Below are 23143 nucleotides of genomic sequence, written 5' to 3'. Positions count from 1 at the left end.
GGGAGGGGCAAGTTAATGAAGTGTATGTCGAGGGGCCTTTTGGGACCAGTGACCACAGTTCGATAAGGTTTAAGATAGTTATAGATAGGGACAGAGAGGGTCCACGTGTTAAAATGCTCAACTAGGGTAAGGCCGAATTTGAGGGTTTGAGAGAAGGTCTCGCTCAAGTTCACTGGAGCAGGTTATTTGAGGGGAAAGGAACATTGGCCAAGTGGGATGTTTTTAAAAGTGTACTGAAGAAAGCTCAAGATGTGTACGTCCCCGTTAGAGTGAAGGACAAAGCAGGCAAACATAAGGAAGCTTGGCTGACGAGGGAAATTGAGAAGTTAGTCAAAAACAAGAAGGATGCATGGGACAGATATAGGCAGCTGGGATCAAGTGCATCCCTGGAGGAGTTTCGGGAACTAAGGAGTACACTTAAAAAAAGGTCTTCAGTCTGAAGAAAGGTCTTGACCCGAAACGTCACCCATTCCTTCTCTCCTGAGATGCTGCCTGACCTGCTGAGTTACTCCAGCATTTTGTGAATAAATACCTTCGATTTGTACCAGCATCTGCAGTTATTTTCTTACACTAAAAAAGAAAATCAGAAGGGCAAAAATCAGGAGATGGCTCTTGTGGGCAACATTAAGGACAATCCCAAAAGATTCGATAAATAGATAAGGGGAAAAGGGTAATTAGAGAGAGTGCGACCTCTTGGGAATCAAAGTGGTCACCTCTGTGTGGAGCCACAGGAGATGGGCAAGGTACTAAATGAGTATTTCTCCTCTGTATTTACCGAGGAGAAAGACAGTAGGACAGAGGAAATTGGAGCAGTCACTCGAAGTACCTTGAGAGCAGTTAGGGTTACCATCGAAGTGCTGAAGGTACTGTTGTGTTTGAAGATAGACATATCTCCCAGGGCCTAATCAGATATATCTGAAGACATTGCAGGAAACTAGAGAGGAAATTGTGCAAGCCCTGGTTGAAATTTATGCGCCGTCCTTAAATACAGGAGAGGTGCCGGAAGACTGGAGGGTGGCAAATGTTGTACCTCTTTTCCAGCAGGGCTGCAGGGAAAATGCTGGGAACTATTGGCCGGTGAGCTTAACATCTGTAGTTGGTAAGTTACTGGAGAGTATTCTGAGGGCTAGGTTATCCAGGCATTTGGATGGACAAGGAATGATTTGGGATAGTCAGCATGGTTTTGTACATGGGAGGTCATGTCTCACAAATCTGACTGATTTTTTTGAAGAAGTGACTGAATAGGTTGATGAGGGTAGAGCTGTCGATGTTGTGTAAATGGACTTCAGTAAGGTGTTCGAAAAGGTTGCTCTGGAAGGTTAGATCCATGGGTTCCAACGAGAGACAGTTGAATGATTAGCAAATTGGCTCCATGGAAGAAAGCAGAGGGTGATGGTGGAAGGTAGGTCCTGGGACTGGATGCCTGTGACTAGTGGTGTGCCTCATGGTTCGGTGCTCGGCCTGTTACTGTTTGTCATCTACATTAATGATTTGGATAAGAACCTACAGGGCAAGATTAGCAAGTTTGCTGATGACACAATAGTTAGTGGTTTTGCAAATAGTGAAGATGGTTGTGAAAGATTGCAGCAGGATATGGATCGATTGGCCAGGTGGGCCAATCTGACTGAAGACATATAGGCCAAACGCGGGCAAGTGGGACTAGCCTGTATGGACCATCTTGTTTGGCCTGGACGTTGGGCCGAAGGGCCTGTTTTCGTGCTGTGTCTATGACTCTAGACTATCCCGGATCCTGGCTTTGTGCCCCAGCACTTACTGTGCCGCCTGCAACACCTCGACAACCATCGAATCGCTATCTCCCCCATCCCACTTAGGACGCCAGCGTGGGTCTTCATTATCAACCCCACGACATTTGAATCCGGTGTAAGTAATTTAACTGTTCGCCATTTGACTTTATCCCGCTAAAAACTTAAAGTCTCCTTTGTCGGTCCCCATCTGTTCCAACTTTCAGAATGTGTGGGAAGGAACTGCAGATGTTGGTTTACACCGAAGATAGAAACAAAATGCTGGAGTAACTCAGCGGGTCCACAAGCATCTCCGGAGATAAGGAATGGGTGAAGTTTCGGGTCGACACCATTCTTCAGACTTCTTGCATTCATTTCTTCTGTGTACCTTTTCATATCTCTAATTCCCCTCTCCCCTGACTCTCGGTCTGAAGAAGGGTCTCTACCCGAAACGTCGCATACTCCTTTTCTCCCGAGACCCGCCTGAGCCGCTGAGTTACTCAAAAATGTTGTGTCTATCCCCGATGCCAGAAGTTCGCCGATATCTTTAGCACGGACTGTGAAGCCCGTTGTTTCACACCCTTCCTCTGACCAACCTCCTCTCAGCCCCACCCGCGCCCTCCTTCCCCCTCCCGGCTTATCTCAGCTGTGCAGTCAGTCGGCAGCGAGCGCTTTCCATTGAAGCTCCGACAGTCCGCCTGACCCCAGCCCCCATCACTGTGAAACTGGTAAAGTTCCCTAACTTTACTTTTGGTTCCCTCTTTTATTTTCGGTCGCACTTTTTTTCCCCCGGCAAACTCCGCTCCTGGCCCCGGCGCCCTCTGCAAAGGGCCACTTGGACCACACATCGCTTAGCGGGATCCTTGGCTGTGTTGCGGCTTCCAGTCGCTGACCTATCGCTCGCACTGTTGGCCGCTGGACCTCTGCAATCAAGGTGAGAGAGATACTCGCACCCTGCACCGCCCTAGCGCCCGTCCTCTCTGTCCCTCCGCCTCTGCCTTGTACTTTGGGAGGCGCAGCGCTAGAGTTGCTGCCTTACAGCGCCTGACTACGGGTGCTGTCTGTACGGAGTTTGTATGTTCTCCCTGTGACCGCGTGGGTTTTCTACCGGTGCTCAGATTTCCTTCCACGCTCCACATTTGTAGGTTAATTTACTTTCGGTAAACATTGTAAATTGTCCCTCGTGTGTAGGCTAACACGAGATAGTGGTCGCTGGTCGTTTCCGCGCTGTATCTCTAAAACTAAAACCAAATAAGCTCGCCCGGGACTGTCTGAGAGAAAGCGGTTCACCCGGGCGAAATGGGACACAAAGAAGTACATGGACGGCAGGGCACACAATCCTCCCGGGAAAGGGACAGACTCGTTGTGTGGGATAGATAAAGTCGTCGAGGGCTAAGGTCCGGCTGGGACATGTTTCAATCCGGAGAGAGCGAGAGACACACACAGAGATATAGCTTGCTCAGTACAGCGACACAGTTAGACGCTGAACACAGGCAGATACAGTAGTGGGTATTGTTCACCCGGGACACGGGGATCTGCAGCTCGCCCGTAACAAGTGCAATCCACCCGATACAAAAACAGGCGAAAGAGTTAGACCGGGACACAGACTGGGGCAGAACCCCATGATAGCGGAACATCTGGAACGGATAAGGACAGATAACACGCAAGAAAATGTTTATCATGCTACACGTGACAATAAACCTAAGTGAACTGAACGGGGTTTCTTGAGTACGGGTGTCGGGGGTTATGGGGAGACGGTAGGGGAATGGCGTTGAGAGGGAACGATAGATCAGCCATGATTGAATGGCGGAGTAGACCTCATGACCGAGAGAGCGATAGGAGGGGAGAGGGGAGAAAACTCCAACTTTTGGAAAGATAAGTAGGAATTTCTTTCGTCCGAGGGTGGAGGCCAAGTCAATTGATATTTTGAAGGCGGAGATTGATAGATCCTTTCTGTGCTTTCAGGGTTGTTGTTTCTTATTTTAATTCAAATCAACCACAAAATGCTGGACGTAACCCATGGGTCAGTCAGCACCTGTGGAGGGAAATGGACAGACGACGTTTCAGGTCATCAGAAGAAAGGTCCCGACCATAAAACATCGTCTGCCCATTCGTTCCCCCAGATGCTGCCTGACCCGCGGAGTTCCCCCAGCACTTTGTGCTTTGTGCCGGAGTCTAGAATCTGCAGTTTCCCGTGCCTCCGTCTTCATTAGAAATATCCAGCTGCTCTAATGTCACTCTTCAAACATCACTTGCACCACGACACCATTCAGGGATACAGCCCTAACGATTATCCTTTCTGCTTTCTGTCCACTTACATTTTGAACAATAGCTTTAAAATACATTTTGACGGGAATTTGAAAGACATTTGAACGAGTGCATGGATAGGAAAGGTTTAGAAGGATATGGCCCAAACGTGGGCAGGTGGGACTAGTGTAGATGGGGCATTTTGGTCCGCATAAGCAGGTTGGGCTGAAGGGCCCATTTCCATGCTGCGTGACTCAATGACTCTAAAAGCTCGGGAACATTTGCAGTCCGTAGCAAAGTGACCAAAGGCCACAAATTCATTGTGGTCATCTGAGTTCAGGATGCATTGCAGCTGCCCATCTTGGAAATTCTCGAATGCACTGCGTTTTTGGAATGGTGAGAAATAATCTCGTAGAAATGTGCAAAATCCTAATGGGGCTTGCCAGGCTAGATGCATGGATAGCGTTTCCCCTGGCTGGGGGTGTTTTGAACCAGAGGGTCAGAGTCTAGAGTAAATGGTAGGCCAATCTGAATGGAGATGAAAAGAAATATCTACTGTCTCATGTTCTCCACCCATGCGTTTGTGGAGGCTCGGGCTTCGAGTATGTTCAAGATCAGAACGATCACCCGATAATCAAGCACTACACCAGGCATCTCGGCATTTGAAAGATACCATCTGCACCATTTCTGAAATCCCTCCAATTTCACTGGAAAGATAAGTGTTCCAAAATCAGTATCTTCTCCCAGGCCAACATTGAGCCTCTAATTCCACAAAGTCAGATATGTTGGGCAGGCTATGCAGTTCCAATGACTTCCAGAACAAACATTCTGTTCCAAACTCTCTCATGGGATACAGGAAAAATTCAGGCTGGTTCTCAAAGTTTCCTTGAAGAAAAGCCACGTTCCTCCTCCTGGACATCCCTGGCCCAGGCCACTCAAAGTGGAGAAGGTATGTTCAGGGTGGCATTGGGAACCTTGAAGCCATGAATCAGAAGCACCTACAAGTCCCCGGGTGAGTGGAGAAAGTAGTTCATCACCACCTCTTGTAGAGTCAATCTCCTCCTGTCCCGTCTGTGTTGAGACCATGGTTCAAGTCCAGATTCAGTTTATTTTATGGTTTATCATGTATGGCACAGACATTGTGGGTCAAACGGCCTGTACCTGTGGTGCAATATTCTATATACTATGATTTGTGGTGAGTTGTGGTGACCTTGATTTCTCTGTCAGACAGCTGACTGATGCTGTGACTGTTACCACATGTAAGAAATGCTTCAGATATTTGAGGGCATAGCTTTAAGGTGAAACGGCAAACGTTTAAATGAGATTGACGAAGAGGAGGTTTTTTTGCACGGAGAGCGGCAGGTGCTTGGAACATACTGAAAGGAGTAGTGGTTGAAGCAGAATAGATAGCAATGTTTAAGAGGCTTTTAGTCAGACTTGATCGAACAGGAAATGGAGAGTTATATTTCGACCATATGCCTTTTAAATTGACGTCGTGGTCCAATATCATTGCATGTATTTAAGGGGCCAAGACTTGCAGAGCTACAGCGCAAGAACAAGGAAGTGGGAACAGTCCACGTCATACATTCTCAGTAAGGCTGAGTGGCCTTATTTTGTACCCTAACAATTCTGTGATTGAATGATGAAAATGTTAGTTCTTCCCAGTCTCTGCTGCAGATTTACAAGATGTGGGATTGTATTTCTTATTTCCAGCTATATTTTGCTCTGCTTTCACTGTAATGTCACAGAGTCAGACGGCCCAACGGCAGGCCCTTCGGCCCAACTTGTCCATGCTGGTAATCCTGCTGCTTTCCGTGGGCCTGTTGTTTGGACGGCGAGTATTTCCGCCTTCTCCAACAGTGGCACTTATCATCCGATCATTCAGCCGCTGATTGAGGCTCACAGGATAGAATCAATGGCGAGTGACGGTCAGGTTTAAATGGAACCCTGAAATCAGGCCAGGACGAAACATGCACGCTCATTGCACTGTACTAATGATGGGACAATCTCTCTCTCGCTGGTAAATCTTGTGCAACATAAAGACTCATTCAGAGAGACCGAGACTTGTTACAGACAAGAAAGGACAGTCATACAAAGACTGCTTTATGTGGGTGACTAAGAGTTGGATACAGAATGAATGTTTGTGACAAAAGGCGATGGGCAGGCACAGAATGGATCACTCATTTGGCTGCATAACGAGGGTCAGTGGTTACAGAAAATAACATAGTCATGGAGAGACACAGCACGGAAATATGCTCTTCAACCCAACCTGTCTGTGTCGACCATTAACCATCCATTTGCACTACCCTCTATGCTTGGAAGTCTAAGATTACAGGATGAGATGGTCAGTATTGAAGTCAAAGTGTGTAGAAACTGGCCTTTCAGACAACTGAGTCCTTACCAGCAATTTAAACTAAATTTGGGCTAAATTATCCCATTTTATTTTCCCCACATTCCGATCAACTGTCCGGATTCTATGCCTAGTGGCCAATTTGCAGTGGCCAATTTGCAGTGGCCAATTTGCAGTGGCCAATTACACGCAAACCTACCTCTTTGGGAGGAAACTGGTGCATCCAGAGGAAATCCACATGGCCACAAGGAGATCGTGCAAAGCCCACTCAGAGTGCACCAGAGGTCCAATGAGTCCCTGGAGCTGTGAGGCAGTGGCACTGCCAGCTGTGCAACTGTGCCCCCAACACCATTCTTCTTTCGTATGTCAACTACAACAATCAAAAGTGGCAATTGGTGCTTCAGGGTACTGTAGTTGACGCTTTGCTGCAAATTTTGCAAGTTCTGTAGAACCACCCAGGGTGGACGATGAGGACGTAAAGCAGCTCCCACCCCACCAACAACATTGAGACCATGCCTTTGGATAGTCCTTTCCATCAGTAGTCTACCATAACCAACTCATTAATGGACAGCCAGCTCACTTATCTCTTTGATCTATTTTCACATTTATGTCTTTCATATTTTCCATACAGGGTGGAAAGAGGCTTTTCAGTCCATTGAATCTTTGCCAGCTCTCAGGAACCCCATTAGTCCCATTCCCCAATTCTCTCACATGACCATCCACTCCCACCTCCCCCCTCCAATTCTCCCCTCACCCCTATTCTTCTTCTGCCACCCCCCCCTCTCCCCCACCCCTACCCCCTAGATCTTACAGTAGCCACTTATTGCCCACCATAAAAGCAGGAAATGATAGAAATACTCGACGAGCAGTGTCTGCGGAAAGAGAAACAGAAACAAAATGTTGGGAGCAAGACATTTCTTCCTTTACCATTGCTCGAGCTGAGTTTTACAGAATTCCTGGTTCTTGCACCAGCCAACCCAGAACCTGCATTTATAATTTTCACTGAGGTTCAGTTTCTCCTTTTGATCAACCGTTGACGGTCTCACCACAGTATATTTAGTGAAACAGACCCAGTCTTTATATAACATTTTTTTAGGACTTGCCAACAGCTGTAAAGCTCTTTCGTGGTCAATGGCACAACTGAAATCCCTTCACTTCATACTATTCCACAAATGGCCTGTATCTATTGTCACTTATTCTCAATCCTCTCACCACTAGAGTAGTTTGTCACTATGCTGCCTCTTCCTCATCAGAAATACCTCAGTCACATTCAAATCACAAAAAGCTGCAGACACTCAGTGGTGCAGGCAGCACCTGGGGAGGGAATGGGCATGTGACATTTTAGGTCTGGACCCTTGTTCAGATTCCAGCATCTGCAGTTTCTTGGGTCAATTTCCTGTGTCTCCGCCTCTGTCAGTTTGCTTTTAGGCTTTGGACTTTAGAGATACAGTGCAGAAGCAGAAGCAGGCCCTTCGGCCCACTGAGTCCGCGCCGACCAGTTATCACCCCGTACACTAATTAACCTACAAACCTGTACGTTTTTGGAGCGTGGGAGGAAACCTGAGCATGCAGAGAAAATTCACGTGGTCACGGGGAGAGCGTACAAACTCCATACAGACAGCACCCAGAGTCAGGATTGAACTCGAGTCTCTGGCACTGTAAGGCTGCAATTCTACCACTGTGCCACTGTGCTGCCCTAATTGCTCTCTTTCCTCACTTCTGAAAAACTCCATCAATCCACCTCTTTCTTCTCACTCCCATAATAGAAGCAGGGAGCGCCATTCTGCCGCTTGCACTTGGTCCACCTTTCAATATGATCATGTGATATTTTACCTTAGCACCACATTCCTGCATTAATCCCATATCACTTGATTCCCCCCCCCCAAAACTATCAATATCTGCTTTAAACTTACTCAGTGGCAACCTCCAGCACCCTTTGGAGGAGAGAACTCAAACAATTCACCACCCCCTGGGTGATGACATTTTGTGTCAACTCTGAGAATTGAAGACCCCTTATTCTGAGAGCCCAGCCTGGGAAAACGTCAATCCACATCTCCCCATGTCAAATCGGGTAAAAGATTTGCACATTTCAATGAGACCACCTCTCATTCTCTTACACTCTCTAGAATACTGATGGATCCTTTCCCTCAAAATCCCTCCAATAACTCCCACCTCTGACGTCAGGCTCACCAACCTGTTATTTTGTCCTTTGTCCTCACCTTCCTTCTGAAATAATGGTGCAAATTTAGTCAAGCTCCAGTCAAGGTGGATACAACCAAGACTATTAAAAAACATTAGGACAGAGATGTGGATAGGAAAGGTTTTGATGGCTCTGGGCTAAATGCAGACAAGTGGGACCCGCTCAGAAATGCCATCTTGTTTTATGTGGACAGGTTGAATCTAAGGGCCTGTTTCTGTGCTGCATAGCTCTACAATACCTAGATACCTTGCTTGGCATTTGGGAAACAGATCCTTAAAACTGATTTGGTGCAATATTTATGTCCTAGGCAGCATGAGTCCTTCCCTGTACAACACAGGCCTCGACAGAAGCACGACTTTATAGAAGTAAATACAATTCTGAGCGGCAATGGCAGGGTAGACAGTCAAAATGTTTTACCCAGACCGGACATGTCATGGACTGGAGGGCATAGCTTTCAGGAAAGAGAGGGAGTTTAAAGGAGATGTGAGGGGCAAGTTTTGTTTTGCAGAGAGTAGTGAGTGCCTGGAATGTGCTGCCTGGACCAGTGGTGGAATGAGATACGATAGAAGCATTTAAGCGGTTTTTAGATGGGTACACGGATATTCAGGGAATGCAAGATATGGATCACCTGAGGGCAGAAACTAGTTAGCACAGCCATTGTGGGCCAAAAGGTCTGTCCGTGTGCTGTGCTGCTCTACATTCTATGCGAAGCACAGCTGGTCTCCTGGAGATAACAAGAATAGGCTGTTCCTCTTCTCTACTTCCTCATCCATTTGATTTTAACTCTGGTTATGTTTGCCTACCTCCTACCTCTCTGCCTTCCCTCTGCTTCTTTATCAGGGTATCCTCGTCCAGCTGCTCCTATTGCAAGCTGTTGCCCTGAGTTCTGGCCCTTTGCTCTTGACAGTGGGCAAGGGGCAGGGTGAAGTGCGCTCTCGCTGCATTGGGAACAAATATTAGGAAGTGCCGATTGTAAACTGCACTGTCAGTGTCAGCAGATTTAGCTTCTGCGGTCAAATGATGCTGACCAGGATTAATTGTTTCTGTCAGCCTCAGCTAATCCAAAGCCCAATGGAGGACCATGAGAAGTACCAGCGGAACTTCGAGGAGGCAACACTGCCCCACTTCCTTAAAGGGATCGCTTACTTGTTGTCCTTGCTGGAACTCGTGGTCGGCGCGCCGTCGGGGGAGCTCAGCGACTCCATGTGTGAGGACATCAAGCGCGAGGTTGAAGGTGCACACAGGGAGATGGTGGCGGCTGAGGAGGCCGCTGGCACTGTCGTCGGCCTCGTCGACACGGCTTGTGAAGAGATGACATCCCAACGGAGCAGGTTGAGCAAGAGGCAGGAAGAGCTGCAAGCCAGCCTCACGTCCACACAGGAGCAGCTGGGGGACCTGGCCGCTCGGCGGGAACAGGCCGAAGGTCAGGTCCAAAGTGCCGCCGTGTGGCTCAAGCAAGCAAAGCAGTCACTGGCAACAGCCAGGGCCAAACGGGGAGAGAAGCGGACGGGGAGAGACATTGGAATTGGCCTGTCCTTCGTTATCCCTTGTATTGGTAAGTGGTAGCACCTCAGAATGCAAATGTTCACATTTCCAAAATAAGATGGGAGGCCATTCAGCCCATTGAGTCCATGCAGCTCTCAAAGTATCCCCATTCACTAATATTCCATGGAAGCCGTTCCCCATCCCATTAAAGTCCCCCTCCCCTCACCCCCCAGGTCCTGCTACACATCTACACACCGAGGATAATCACATAGCGACTAATTGGGTGGCACAGTGGAACCACGGTAGGGTACCGCCTTACAGCAGCAGAGATCCAGAGATCCTGACAGCAGGTGCTGCCTGTATGGAGTTTGTACGTTCTTCCCTTGACCACATGGGTTTTCTCTGGGTGCTCTGGTTTCCTCCCACATTCCAAAGACGTACAGGTTTGTTGGTTAATTGGATTCCGTAAGAATTATAAATTGTCCCTCGTGTGAAGGACAGTGCTAGTGTATGGGGATCACTGTTCAGCATGGACTCAGTGGGCCGAAGGGCCTGTTTCCATGCTGTATCTGAACTAAACTAAACTAAACCCACCAATCCACAACCCTTTGTGATTTGGGAGGGAATCGGAGCACCAGAGGGAAACCCAAAGGAAGAATGTGCAAACTCCACATACTGTAGACAGTGCAAGAGGACAAGTTGAATTGTGGTCGCTGGTGCTATGAGACGGCAGCTCTATCAGTTGTGCCAAGTGCCACCCCAGATCCTTGTGTGCTGAAGGAGAATGACCACTCAGGCAGACTGTTCTACACCACTGCACATCAAGATTCATCCATTCCTTCTGTCCTGATTCATCCCATACATTTCTGATTGGAAAACCTCCTCCACCATCTGGAAACTTGACCAACTGAATCCCCACTGCCCCCAACGCTTGTTCCATATCCTGTCGCCCATCGCCTGCTCCTGCCCCTCTGCACTGATTTCTGGCATCATAGAAAATAGAACATACAACAATACACAATGTTTGCACTGAACATGATGCCAGGATAAACTGATCTCATCTGCCTGTACATGATCCATATCTGTCTATCCCTTGCATTTCCGTGTGCCTATCCAATGGCCTCTTAAACACCATATTCGTATCTGCCTCCGCCACTACCATTGGCAAAGTGTTCCAGGCCCTCGCTACTCTCTGTGTAAAAAAAAAAAAAAAAACTTGCCTCACACATCTCCATTAAGCTTTTCCCCTCTCGTATTATAGCTATGATGATCTCTCGTGTTGGACATTTCCACCCTAGGGAAAAATGTTCTGACCGTCTAGTCTATCAATGCCTCCCATATCACAACCCGGTACTTCTGTTTAAAGCTACCATCCTATGGTCACCCCAATGGGTTTATTAGGAGGGGTAGTGTCTGGATTATGTGAGAGAGGGTCTTCTCTGCCACTACACATTGAGGAGAACGGTACCTTTGACTGAACAGTACAGCACAGGAACAGGCCCTTCAGCCCACATGTCTGTGCTGAACAAGATGCCAAGTGCCTACATGTGATCCATATTCCGCCATTTCCTGCATATTCATGTGCCTATCTAAAAGCCTCCTAAACAGCATTATCATCTCTGCCCCCACCCCTTTGTACATTCCAAGCCCCTACCCCACTCTGTAAAAAAACATGTTCCTCACATCTCCTTTATACTTTCCCTCTCTTACCTTAAACCCATGCCCTCTAGTCTTTGACATTTCCACCCAGGAGAAAGGTTCAGACTGTCTACCTCATCCATGCCTCTCACAATTTTATAAACTTCCTTCAGGTCTCCCATCAACCACCAACACACCTTAGAAAGTAATTCACGTTTGTTCAACGTTTCCTTATAGGTAATACCCACTAATCTAGGCAGCATCCTGGTAAACTCTCTCCAAACTGTCCACATTCTTCCTATAAAGGGGTGTCCAGAACTGCACACAATACTCCAAATGTGGCCTGACCAATATTTTATAAAGCTGCAACATGAGTCTAATACTTGATGTCGTACCGATGAACGCGAACGTACTATACGCCTTCTCTTTCAGGGATCCCTATGGCAGTTGCCTTTGAGAAAGAGCACGTGTACAGGAAGCTAGAAGTGGAGGAAGCCTGGGAGGAGGTTTCCCATGTGAGTGCCAGCATCAAGAAGGACGAGGAGGAGCTGAATCGAATCAACAGGCGGGTGCCAGAGCTGGAGAAGGAAGCGGAGAAGGCCACCGAGACACTGAGTGGGGTGAAGGAAGAGCTGCCGAAGATCAGACAGCTGCATGTCTCGCTGGGCAGCGTGCAGTGTAATCTCAGGAACTGTTTCCAGTACCTGTCCACCCTTCGTGGGATGCTGAGGGTAATGAATGTTCAGAGCCAGACCCTGTACAGCCTGGACCAACTGGTGCCACTGATAATCGAGGCCTGTGAGCATGTTCAGCAGCAGGTGGCAGGTAACGAGTTCCTGATGACTGCGACACCAGTCCACACAGTCCTGCACTCCATAGCAGCCACACTACCCAGCCTGCAGGAAAGCAAGCAGGCACAAACTGAGGACCAATTCTGATGTATCACTTCTGGCTGTAACATTAGATTGTACTTTCTCTCACCACAGATGCTGCCTGACCTGCTGAGCATTTCCAAATTATCTTTTTTGAAATTTAGTTTAGTTTAGAGATACAACGCAGAAACAGGCCCTTCAGCCCACCGAGTGTACGCCAACCAGCGATCCCTGCACACTAACACCATTCTACACAGACTACACAGTGTGGGCTGCGATGAAGATGCTATGAGGCTACAGGGTGACTTGGATAGCTTGGGTGAGTGGGCAGATGCATGGCGGATGCAGTATAATATGGATTGATGTGAGGTTATCCACTTTGCTGGCAAGAACAGGAAGGCAAATTATTATCTGAATGGTGCCAGATTAGGAAAAGGGGAGGTGCAATGAGACCTGGGTGTGCTGAAAGTAAGCATGCAGGTACAGCAGGCAGTGAAGAAAGCTAATGGCATGTTGGCCTTCATTGTGAGAGGATTCGAGTTTAGAAGCAAGGAGGTCCTACTGCAGTTGTACAGGGCCTTTGTGAGACCGCACCTGGAGTATTGTGTACAATTTTGGTCTCCTAATTTGAAGAAGAACATTATTACTATTGAGGGAGTGCAGTGTGGTTCACCAGGTTAATTTCCAGGATGTCGGGACTGACATATGATGAAAGAATGGGTTGCCTGGGCTTGTATTCACTGGAATTTAGAAGGATGAGAGGGGATCTTATTGAAACATATAAAATTCTTAAGGGATTAGACAGGCTGGATGCAGAAAAAATGTTCCCGATGTTGGGAGAGTCCAGAACCAGGGGTCACAGTTTAAGAATAAGGGGTAGGCCATTTAGGACTGAGTTGAGGAAAACAATTTTCAATCCAGAGTGTTGTGAATCTGTGGAATTCCCTGCCACAGAAGACAGTGGAGGCCAATTCACTGGATGTTTTCATGAGAGAGTTAGATTTATCTCTAAAGGAATCAAGGGATATGGGGGAAAAGCAGGAACGGGGTACTGATTTTAGATGATCAGCCATGATCATATTGAATGGCCTACTCCTGCATCTATTTTTTCTATGTTTCTACTAGGGAACAATTTACAATTTTACCAAGCCAATTAGCCTACAAACCGGTATGTCTTTGGAGTGTGGGAGGAAACCGGATTAACCGGAGAAAACAGGACCCACGGAGGTCACAGGGAGAATGTATAAATTCCTTACAGACCACTTGTAGTCAAGATCGAACCCGAGTCTCTAGCGCTGTAAGGCAGCAATACCACTGCGCCACTGTGCCACCCTTTTCTTTCATATCTCTGTGTTCTATACCTCACGGTTCTGGAATTGCTTGTTGCTTTTCTCTCCCTTGCTACTTACACCTTATACTTGGATGAATCAGCTGAGATTGAGCAGCAATCAGCAATGCCTCTCAGATGGCACCAGGAGCAGTCGATCCACATGCACCCTGCTGGAGACACTATCACAGTCATTCCCTCTGTTCCATCTTCTCCGTATGTCTCTCCCCGCACCTCCTATCACTTTTCTCAGTAGGGATTTATCTCCACGCGGATGCTGCTTGACCCGCCGAGTGTTTCTAGCATTGCCTTTGCTTCTCAAAGAAAGTAATCTTTGTGAATCACATACAAATTGATATTAAAGCAGTGTGTAAAAAAAATAAACTAGTGCAGTTATTTGAAAAGTATCCAGGTAGATCAGCTACTATGGAAATTATTAACGTAGAGCAGAGCATGAATTTAATTTTAGAGGCTTCCAAGTGGCCAGCACAGACACATTGGGCGAAATAAGGTCATAAGTGATAAGAGCAAAATTAGGCCATTTTGCCCATCAAGTTTGCTCTGCCATTCAATCATGGATGATCCGATCTCTCCCTCCTAACCCCATCCTCCTGCCTTCTCCCCTTAACCCATGACACCTGAACTAATTAAGAATCTATTCATCTCTGCCTTAAAAATATCAATTGGTGCCCTCCACAACCTTCTGTGGCAAAGAATTCCACAGATTCACCACCATCAGACTAAAGAAATTCCTCCTCGTCTCCTTCCTAAAGGACTCCTTTAATTCTGAGGCTATCACCTCTAGTCCTAGATTCTCCCACTAGTGGAAACATCCACTCTATCTAAGCCTTTCGCTATTCGATAAGTTTTAATGAGGTCCCCCTTCATTCTTCTAAACTCACAGGCCTGGCAACCCATCCAACGTTGCCTTATGCCTCGCCCAAAGAAACTCCTCAACTGCCTGAGTTCCGATAATTGACTGGACATGCAGTTCTAAGGAAATGTTTGAGTACAGGGGAAGGGAATTCAGCTCTCAGCCCTGATCTTCTATCTCCTGCACTACCACACATCCCTCTGCTCTACAGTATATATGGTATGATTTGCAGGATATAGGATGCTTAGTATTAGTTGACTGGACCTCTTTATCACTATCATAATACAGGCCACAATCACAAAACCAATTCCAATACTTTATCATTCAAATATGTATCAATCACGGTTTGGATTGCATTCATATAATAATAATAATAATAATAATAATACATTTATTTTATATAGCACTTTTCAAGATACTCAAAGACGCTTTCCAGAGCAAACAAGACATAAAAACAAACAAACAAACAGAAGATTTATTCACAAAATGCTGGAGCAACTCAGCAGGTCAGGCAGCATCTCAGGAGAGAAGGAATGGGTGATGTTTCGGGTCGAGACCCTTCCTCAGACTGATGTTAAGTTTTCAGAGATTTGGGTGAAGATATTTCTCCTCATCTTTGTCCTAAACTGCCCCCTCCCCCCTCTTATTCTGAGACAGTGACCCCTGGTTCTCAAGCCTGGGAGAACCCCGTCTCTGCATTCACTCTGTACCTCCCCTTACACCGTGCTGCCTGACCCTTGCACGGTCCGCTTCGTGCACCCACTCTTCCTGCAGGAGATCGCCTCTTCCAAAAGGAATGAAAACATGAGCACAACCTCCGGAAGGGAACAAATACCCTGCATTGTACTCCGCGAACCGACCGCACAAGGGAGGCTTTCTCACTCATCCACCCCCCCTCGATCAGGAAGCTCATTAGTATTCGCTGGCACGTTACTCCAGACCCATTCTCTGCAGTGTTGCCGGGCAACAGTACAGTAAGTGGCACCGGGTTACCCCAAGTGCTGAAATGTTTCAGGAAATGGGCGAAGGTTAGGAGATGGGAATCAGGATACAAGTGGGCGGGAAGTATAGATGTAAGATGAGAGTTGGAAAGACACAACGATACATAAAGTTCAGCTCACCCACACTCACCAGTTCTACCTCGTCACCCATATTTGTCGGCCCACACAGGCTCACGCGACCAATGCTCGCCTTTCTATTCAACTCCCTCGAAAGTTTCAACCTCTTAAAGGGGATGTACAGGGCAAATATTTCTTACACAGCGGGTGGTGGGTACCTGCAATCCAGTGCAAGAAATGGTGGTGGAGAAATGTACGATACCAGTGTCATTTAAGAGGCTTTTGAATAGTACATGGAAATGCAGGGACTGGAGAGATAAGGATCATGTGCAGGCAGATAGATGGTCTTGGCATCATGTTTGGCGCAGACATTGTAGGTCTAAGGGCCTGTTCCTGTGCTGTACTGGTCTACGTTCTATGTTCTCTCTGGTCTTCCGCACTTCAGATCATTCCATTTCTGATGTTTTTTTCCCCATTTCTATATCAAATAAATATAACTATCAAAGCAAAGATTAATAACCCATACATTATTGTTCCTCAACTGACCGATTCACTGGGCTGTTTTGGTTATGCTTCACATATTGGCCAGACTGGTGAGGTGTCAGATTTGACCTGCGTCAGCTCGTGTTTGGAAGATTGAAGGGGAGACTTGTTGAATTATTGAAGATCCCGAGATCGTTATGGGGAGATGGAGAGGGTGTTTTCTCTAGTGGGAGAATGTATAACTCGGGTTACTGTTCAGAATGAAGGCTCACCCATTTAAGGCAACGATGGTGTGTTTTTACTTACTTTCAGAAGGTCATGAATCTTGAAATTCCTTTCCTCAAGGGTCAGTGGGAGCACAGTCAGAATATTTGTAAGACAGGGATAGATAGGTGCTCGATAAGCAAGGGGGGTAAATGGTCATTGCAAGCAGGTGGGATGTGGTGTTGAAGTTACAATCAGATCAGCCATTAAATGGTGGAGGGGCATTGAGGGGCTGAGTAGCAGACTCTTACTCCTTGAAGGACATCACACCAACTTTAAAGTCATATGTAGAAGTAGAGCGAGGTAGGGACACGATGAAAACATTGCTTGCAACATCATCACAGGCACGTAGACTCAGAGAACACACCAAAAAAAAGATAAATTATGCTAGACAATGAAAAGAAAAGACTATGCAAAAACAAGACAGTGCAAAAAGCAAAACAAAAACAATGTCTGTCGTAGTGCGAGTCCATTGTGTCCCATTGTTGAGGTGGAATTAATGTTGTCCAAGTCAGATCAGAAACCCGATGATTGTAGGAAAAGTGCTGTTCTTGAACCTGGTGGTGCTTCAGTACCTCCTGCCTGATGGAAGCGGTGAGAAGAAGCATAGCCCAGATGGTGGGGTGCCTTGATGATAGATGCCGCCTGCTCGAGTCAGTGCCTCATGTAGATATTTTTGAAGGTGGGGAGGACTGTGCCCAAGATGGACTGGGCTGAGTCCACAGCTTCCAGCATTCCTGTGCATTGGAATTGCCGTACCCAGCCACGATACAACGAGTTAGGATACTCTCCTAAGTGCATCTATAGACCTTTGTCATAAAATTCAGTGACATAACAAATCTTCTAAACCTCTAGGCAAGTAAAGATGCTGCCGTGCCTTTTTGCCCCAGGACAAGTCATTTGCATTGTTAACTCCCAGGAATTTGAAGCTGTTTCCTCTCTCCACTACCAACTACAATGAAAACTGGCACGTGGTCTCCTGACTTCCACTTTCTGAAGTCAATGACTAGTTCTTTTGCTTTATTGACAGTGAGTAAGAGGTTGTTGTTACAGCACCACTCAACCAGGTGTTGCAGCTCTTTCTAACACCACCTGTGTTTCGGTACAACAACAGAGGTGTGGTCGGCAAATTTATAGATGACATTGGAGGCATGCTTTGCCACACAATCGTGGGTGCAAAGAGAGAAGAGCAGCCTTCAAGTGCACCTGTGTTGATGGCGTGTGGGGAGGAGATGTTTTTACCGATGCACAGTGATTGAGGTCTGCCGATAAGGAAGTCAAGGATCCAGTTGCAAAGCGAGGTACAGAGGCCCCAATCTTGGAGCTTAATGATCAATTTGGTGGTGATGATTGTGTTGATTGCTGAATGGTAGTTGATGAATGGTAGACTGGCCTTTGTATTCCTTTTATTCAGATTGTTCAGGGCAGGGTGGAGAGCAATGAGATAGCATCTGCTTTTTAGACTTTAAACAGTGGGCCCTTCTGCCCACTGCACCAACCAGCGATCATCCCATATACCAACCTACACACACGATCATCCCATATACCAACCTACACACACGATCATCCCATATACCAACCTACACACAATCATCCCATATACCAACCTACACACACGATCATCCCATATACCAACCTACACACATGATCATCCAATATACCAACCTACACACACGATCATCCCATATACCAACCTACACACACGATCATCCCATATACCAACCTACACACACGATCATCCCATAGACCAACCTACACACAATCATCCCATATACCAACCTACACACACTAGGGGCAATTTCTTTCACAGCCTACCGAAGCCAATGAACCTCTACTTAACCTTTGGAATGTGGGACGAAACCGGAGCACCTGGAGTAAACCAATGTGGTCACGGAGGGAACGTACATACTCCGTACAGAGAGCACCCTTAGTCAGGATCAGACAAGGGTTTCTGGCGCTGTAAGGCAGCAACTCTACCACTGTGCCACTATGCTGTTGACCTGTTATGGAGATCGGTAAATTGAAGCAGAATCGGGTCAGTTCTGAGACGGGACTTGACTGATGCCATAATCACCTTTTGAAAATCTTTATTATGGTAGATGTAAGTGCCTTTAGAGTTTAGAGACACAGCATGGAAACAGGCCCTTCGGCCCACCGGGTCCACGCTAACCAGCAATCTCCCGTACTCTAGTTCTGTTAACCCACTTTTGCGTCCAACACGCTAGAGGCAATTTACAGAAGCGAATCAACCTACAAACCTGCACGTAGGCGGAAATCGGAACATCCGGTGAATACCCGCGCGGTCATTGGGAGAAAGTAGGGATTCCGCACAGACCGCACCTGTAGTCAGGGTTGAACCCAGGTCTCTGGTGCTTTGAGGCAGCAACTCTACCACTGCGCCATTGTGCTGACTACCAGGCAGTAGTCATTGAGGCAGATCTCCGTGTTCTTCTCAGTAAACCAGGTTGGGTTTTCATATCAAACCTGCAGTTTTATGGCCATTTTCCTAGATTGGCTTTTTATTTCCAGATTTTCAAATAATTGTCTGGAAATTCATTTGGGATTTGAAAACCAGGATGAGGATTCTTTATTGGCAGCATTGTCTAACTGGGACACTGCAGAACAGCAAAAGTGCTTATTTCTGCACAGTGGTCGTGTAGCTTAGCTGTGACAGTCATAGCTAACACAATCTGCCAAAATGCCTGCCCTCATCCACTCAATCCTCACCACAATGCGCTACACCCATTGTTCCACCGCTACCTGCTGTGCCTTCACAGAATAATAATAATAATAATAATGCATTTTATTTATATAGCGCTTTTCTTATACTCAAAGACGCTTTACAGAGATTTTGAGAACATAGGGAAATGAATAAATAGATAAATAAGTAAATAAATAAATAAATGAACAGAGAAAGGAGACAGAAGGTGAGGTGACCTTCAGTGGTTGAAGGCAGTACTGAACAGGTGAGACTTCAGCGATGTTTTGAATGTGGTGAGTGTGGAGGAGTCTCTAACGGTTTGGGGTAGTGAGTTCCATAGGGTGGGAGCAGCGATGGAGAAAGCCCTGTCCCCCCAGGATCTGAGTTTGGTCCGGATGTGGGGGGATAGGAGATTGGCAGCAGCAGAGCGGAGGGTGCAGGTGGGAGTGTGCCTGTGGAGGAGGTCGGTCAGGTAGGATGGGGCCAGGTTATGGAGGGCTTTGTAGGTTATGAGGAGGATTTTGTACTGGATTCTCTGGGGGATGGGGAGCCAGTGGAGTTTGTGAAGGACGGGGGTGATATGGTCACGGATCGAGGTGTGTGTGAGTAGATGGGCAGCGGAGTTTTGAATGTATTGAAGTTTATTGATGATTTTTGAGGGTGCGCCATAGAGGAGGTTGTTGCAGTAGTCCAGACGGGAGGTGATGAAGGCGTGGATGAGGGTTTCTGCAGCTGTGGAGGAGAGGGATGGACGGAGACGGGCAATGTTTTTGAGGTGGAAGAAGGCTGTCTTTGTGATGTGTTTGATGTGTTTGTCGAAGGAGAGGGTTTGATCAAGGATGATTCCAAGATTCCGGATGTGAGGTGAGGTGGATACTGGGAGACCATCAATGTTGAGGATGAAGTTTTGGGTGGATTTGGTGAGCGTTTTTGGACCAATGATGATGATTTCAGATTTGTTGCAATTGAGTTTGAGGAAGTTTGATTGAAGCCAAGATTTTATTTCAGTGATGCAGTTTGTCAGTGTAGAGTGTGTGGTGGGGGAGATTGACTTGGTGGAGATGAGAAGCTGGATATCATCGGCGAAGCAGTGGAAGTTGAGACCATGACGGCGGATTAATTGACCAAGGGGGAACAGGTAGAGGATGAAGAGGAGGGGGCCAAGGACTGAGCCTTGGGGGACACCTTGGGGGAGGGGAGCGGTGGGGGATTTACAGTTGTTAATGGAGATGAACTGGTGTCTGTCAGAGAGGTAAGATTTGAACCAGGATAGGGCTGTGCCGGTGATGTTAAGGGAGGTTTCAAGTCGGGTGAGGAGAATGGAGTGATTTATGGTGTCAAAGGCGGCGCTGAGGTCAAGTAGGATGAGGATGTTGAGGTTGCCAGCGTCGGAGGAGAGGAGAATGTCGTTTGTGATTTTGAGGAGCGCAGTTTCAGTACAGTGGTTTGAGCGGAATCCGGATTGGAAAGTTTCATACAGGTTATTGGTAGAGAGAATATAGAATTGTACAGCACAGGAACAGGCCCTTCGGCCCATTCTGTCTGTGCCAGCCATGATGCCATCAATTCCATCTGCCGACACAAGGCCTGTAATCCCTCCATTCCCTGACTGTCTAAATGCCTTTTAAACATCACTGTTTTATTGTGTCACAGGACAACGTCAGGGTCTTTGACAAGGGGGCCACATTCAGGGGAAAGGGATTGCCAGAGAAGAGTGCTGTCGTTTTATTCTCCCTTTTGCTCACTCGTTCTTGCTGAACTTTCAACTTTGGAAATGTGACCAAAACATGGCGGTGCCAGCATGTGTAAATGTGCAAAAATAATTTCCCTGTGCAGTTGCGTATGTGACCAGTAAAATGCAACAGCTGCACAGGATTCTGACCAGCAGAGGGAGGTAGAGACCAGACATCGTGCAAGCTGTGGCACAGGTTACTGATTGGAGATGATCAGCCACGATCACAATGAATGGCAGTGCTGGCTCGAAGGGCCGAATGGCCTCTTCCTGCACCTATTTTCTATGCTTCTATGTTTCCATGTATGATTGCCAGTAAGATGAGATGGGCTTTCTGGCTCAGAACATCAGGAAAGAGGGATTGGGTTCTGAAAGGAGGTCTCTGAACCAAGAAAGGGAACCACAGGGTAGACCGCAGAAAAGTCAGTGTTTCATCAACAAAGAAGGCGTGGGAAAGAAGGTTGGTAAAGAAGGTGTAAAATATGCTTGCCTTCATTGGTCAGGATACTGAGTATAAGAGTCAGGAAGTCATGATGCAGCTTTATTGGACTTGTGCTCAGTTTTATTGGCTACCTTGGGGAAGGATGTGGAGTCTTTGGAAAGAGTGCAGATGTTTACCAGAATGCTGCTTGCATTCGAGGGTATTAGCTATAAGCAGAGGTTGGACAGATTCGAGGGTATTAGCTATAAGCAGAGGTTGGACAGATTCGAGGGTATTAGCCATCGGCAGAGGTCAGATTGTTGAGGGGAGAACTGATAAAAGTATATCAAATTATGGGAGGCATAGATAGATAGGGTAGACAGTCAAAACATTTTCCTCATGGTGAAAATTAAAAAAGAGTAGAGGGCATAGCTTTAAGGTAAAAGAGGGCAAAGTTTAAAGAGATGTGCAGGGCAAGATTTTTACAGAGGGCAATGGATGCCTGGAATGCACTATCATGGGTAATGGAGCAGCCTGATACAACGGTGGTATTTAAGAAGCTTTTAGATAAGCACATGGATATGCAGGAATGGAGGGAAATGTATCATGTGCAGACAGGCAATATTGGTTTAGATATTGTGGGCTGAAGGGCCTGTCCAGTACTGTATTTACTATGTTATATGTTCCAATATTTATGAAGGACACAGTGGAGAACTCCCCTTCTGAACTCGACATGTGATCCTTCATGTCCACGCCAGGCACACTCTAGTGACTAGAGGATGACTTGGAAAGGACTCCCTCTGTCTAGCTGTGCACTCCTACCTGGCGTTTTGTGCTTCAGTCATTGGCAATGTGGTGCAGCTGCTGGTGCTGCTGCCTCACAGTGCCCGACTATCAGATTCAATCCACACCTCGGGCGTGGGAATGTGGAGTGTATCTGTGTGAAGTTTGCACGTCTTCCCTGCAACCATGTGGGCTTCCTCCAGGTGCTCTGGTTTCCTCCCACATCACAAAATAAGTGTGGGTTTGCAGGTTAATTGGCTACTGCAAAATATCCTTGGGGTGCAGGGTGTGGATGAGAAAATGGAGTAACATAGAATTAGTGCAAATTGTGGCACTGGTGTGGGCTCGGTGGGCCGATGAGCCTGTTTCCATGCTGTACTTTTTCGATCAATCAACCAATCAATCAATCAATGGTAGACACAAACTGCTGGAGTAACTCAGCGGGTCAGGTAGCATCTCAGGAGAGAAGGAATGGGTGACATTTCGGGTCGAGACCTTTCTTCAGACTGATGTTGAGGAGGGGGCGACCTCGAAACGTCACCCATTCCTTCTCTCCTGAGATGCTGCCTGACCCGCTGAGTTACTCCAGCATTTTGTGTCTACCTTCGATTTGAACCAGCATCTGCAGCTATTTTCCTAATCAATCAATCAATGCGCAATGGAAGACCATCTCCAGGCCAACTCCTGGAAGTGCCCCCACTGACCTCTGCTGCTCTTCTCTCGGCTGCAGTCTGGAGGGCCAAGGGTTACCATTCACCCGCCCAACCCTCTGCTGCGGTTCACAACATCAAACAAGGCAAGAGTTGCTCAGTATAAATATTTATTCTGTTATAGACCAACCGTGCAAAGTTGCCTCGGGCGTTGGTTTCTAATTCTGAAGATGGGCAGGATTGAGAATGAACAAGAGGCCTCTCTCGCTGGGGACCTGCTGCCCTGTCCTTGCACCTCACGTATCTGCCGGTCGCC

The 23143-nt window shown here is 47.0% G+C and overlaps 1 protein-coding gene across 3 annotated transcripts; it reads left to right on the top strand.

The window, feature by feature from the left end:
* The first annotated feature begins 2380 nt into the window (after positions 1–2380).
* LOC144596752 (uncharacterized) lies at positions 2381–16435 on the top strand. 3 transcript variants are annotated; one of them, XM_078405504.1, is made up of 3 exons: positions 2381–2676; positions 9596–10094; positions 12095–16435. In XM_078405504.1, the coding sequence occupies exons 2-3, from the start codon at positions 9611–9613 to the stop codon at positions 12598–12600; spliced, it is 990 nt and encodes a 329-aa protein (XP_078261630.1). In that variant the 5' UTR covers positions 2381–2676; positions 9596–9610; the 3' UTR covers positions 12601–16435. The 3 variants fall into 3 exon arrangements, with proteins under 3 accessions (XP_078261630.1, XP_078261629.1, XP_078261628.1); XM_078405503.1 differs by having other exon boundaries at positions 9590–10094; XM_078405502.1 differs by having other exon boundaries at positions 9380–10094.
* The last annotated feature ends 6708 nt before the right edge of the window (positions 16436–23143 follow it).

The sequence above is a fragment of the Rhinoraja longicauda genome, chromosome 9 (assembly GCF_053455715.1).
Source record: "Rhinoraja longicauda isolate Sanriku21f chromosome 9, sRhiLon1.1, whole genome shotgun sequence".
NCBI classification, from domain to species: Eukaryota; Metazoa; Chordata; class Chondrichthyes; order Rajiformes; family Arhynchobatidae; genus Rhinoraja; species Rhinoraja longicauda.
The sequence above is the reverse complement of the archived record's forward strand: the minus strand, read 5'-3'. Positions and strand labels throughout refer to the sequence as shown.

Coding starts and splice junctions, on each gene's coding strand:
- LOC144596752 (XM_078405502.1), top strand. CDS start 9,557: ATGATGCTGACCAGGATTAATTGTTTCTGTCAGCCTCAGCTAATCCAA. Junction 10,095..12,094: donor CTTCGTTATCCCTTGTATTG/GTAAGTGGTAGC, acceptor CTTCTCTTTCAG/GGATCCCTATGGCAGTTGCC.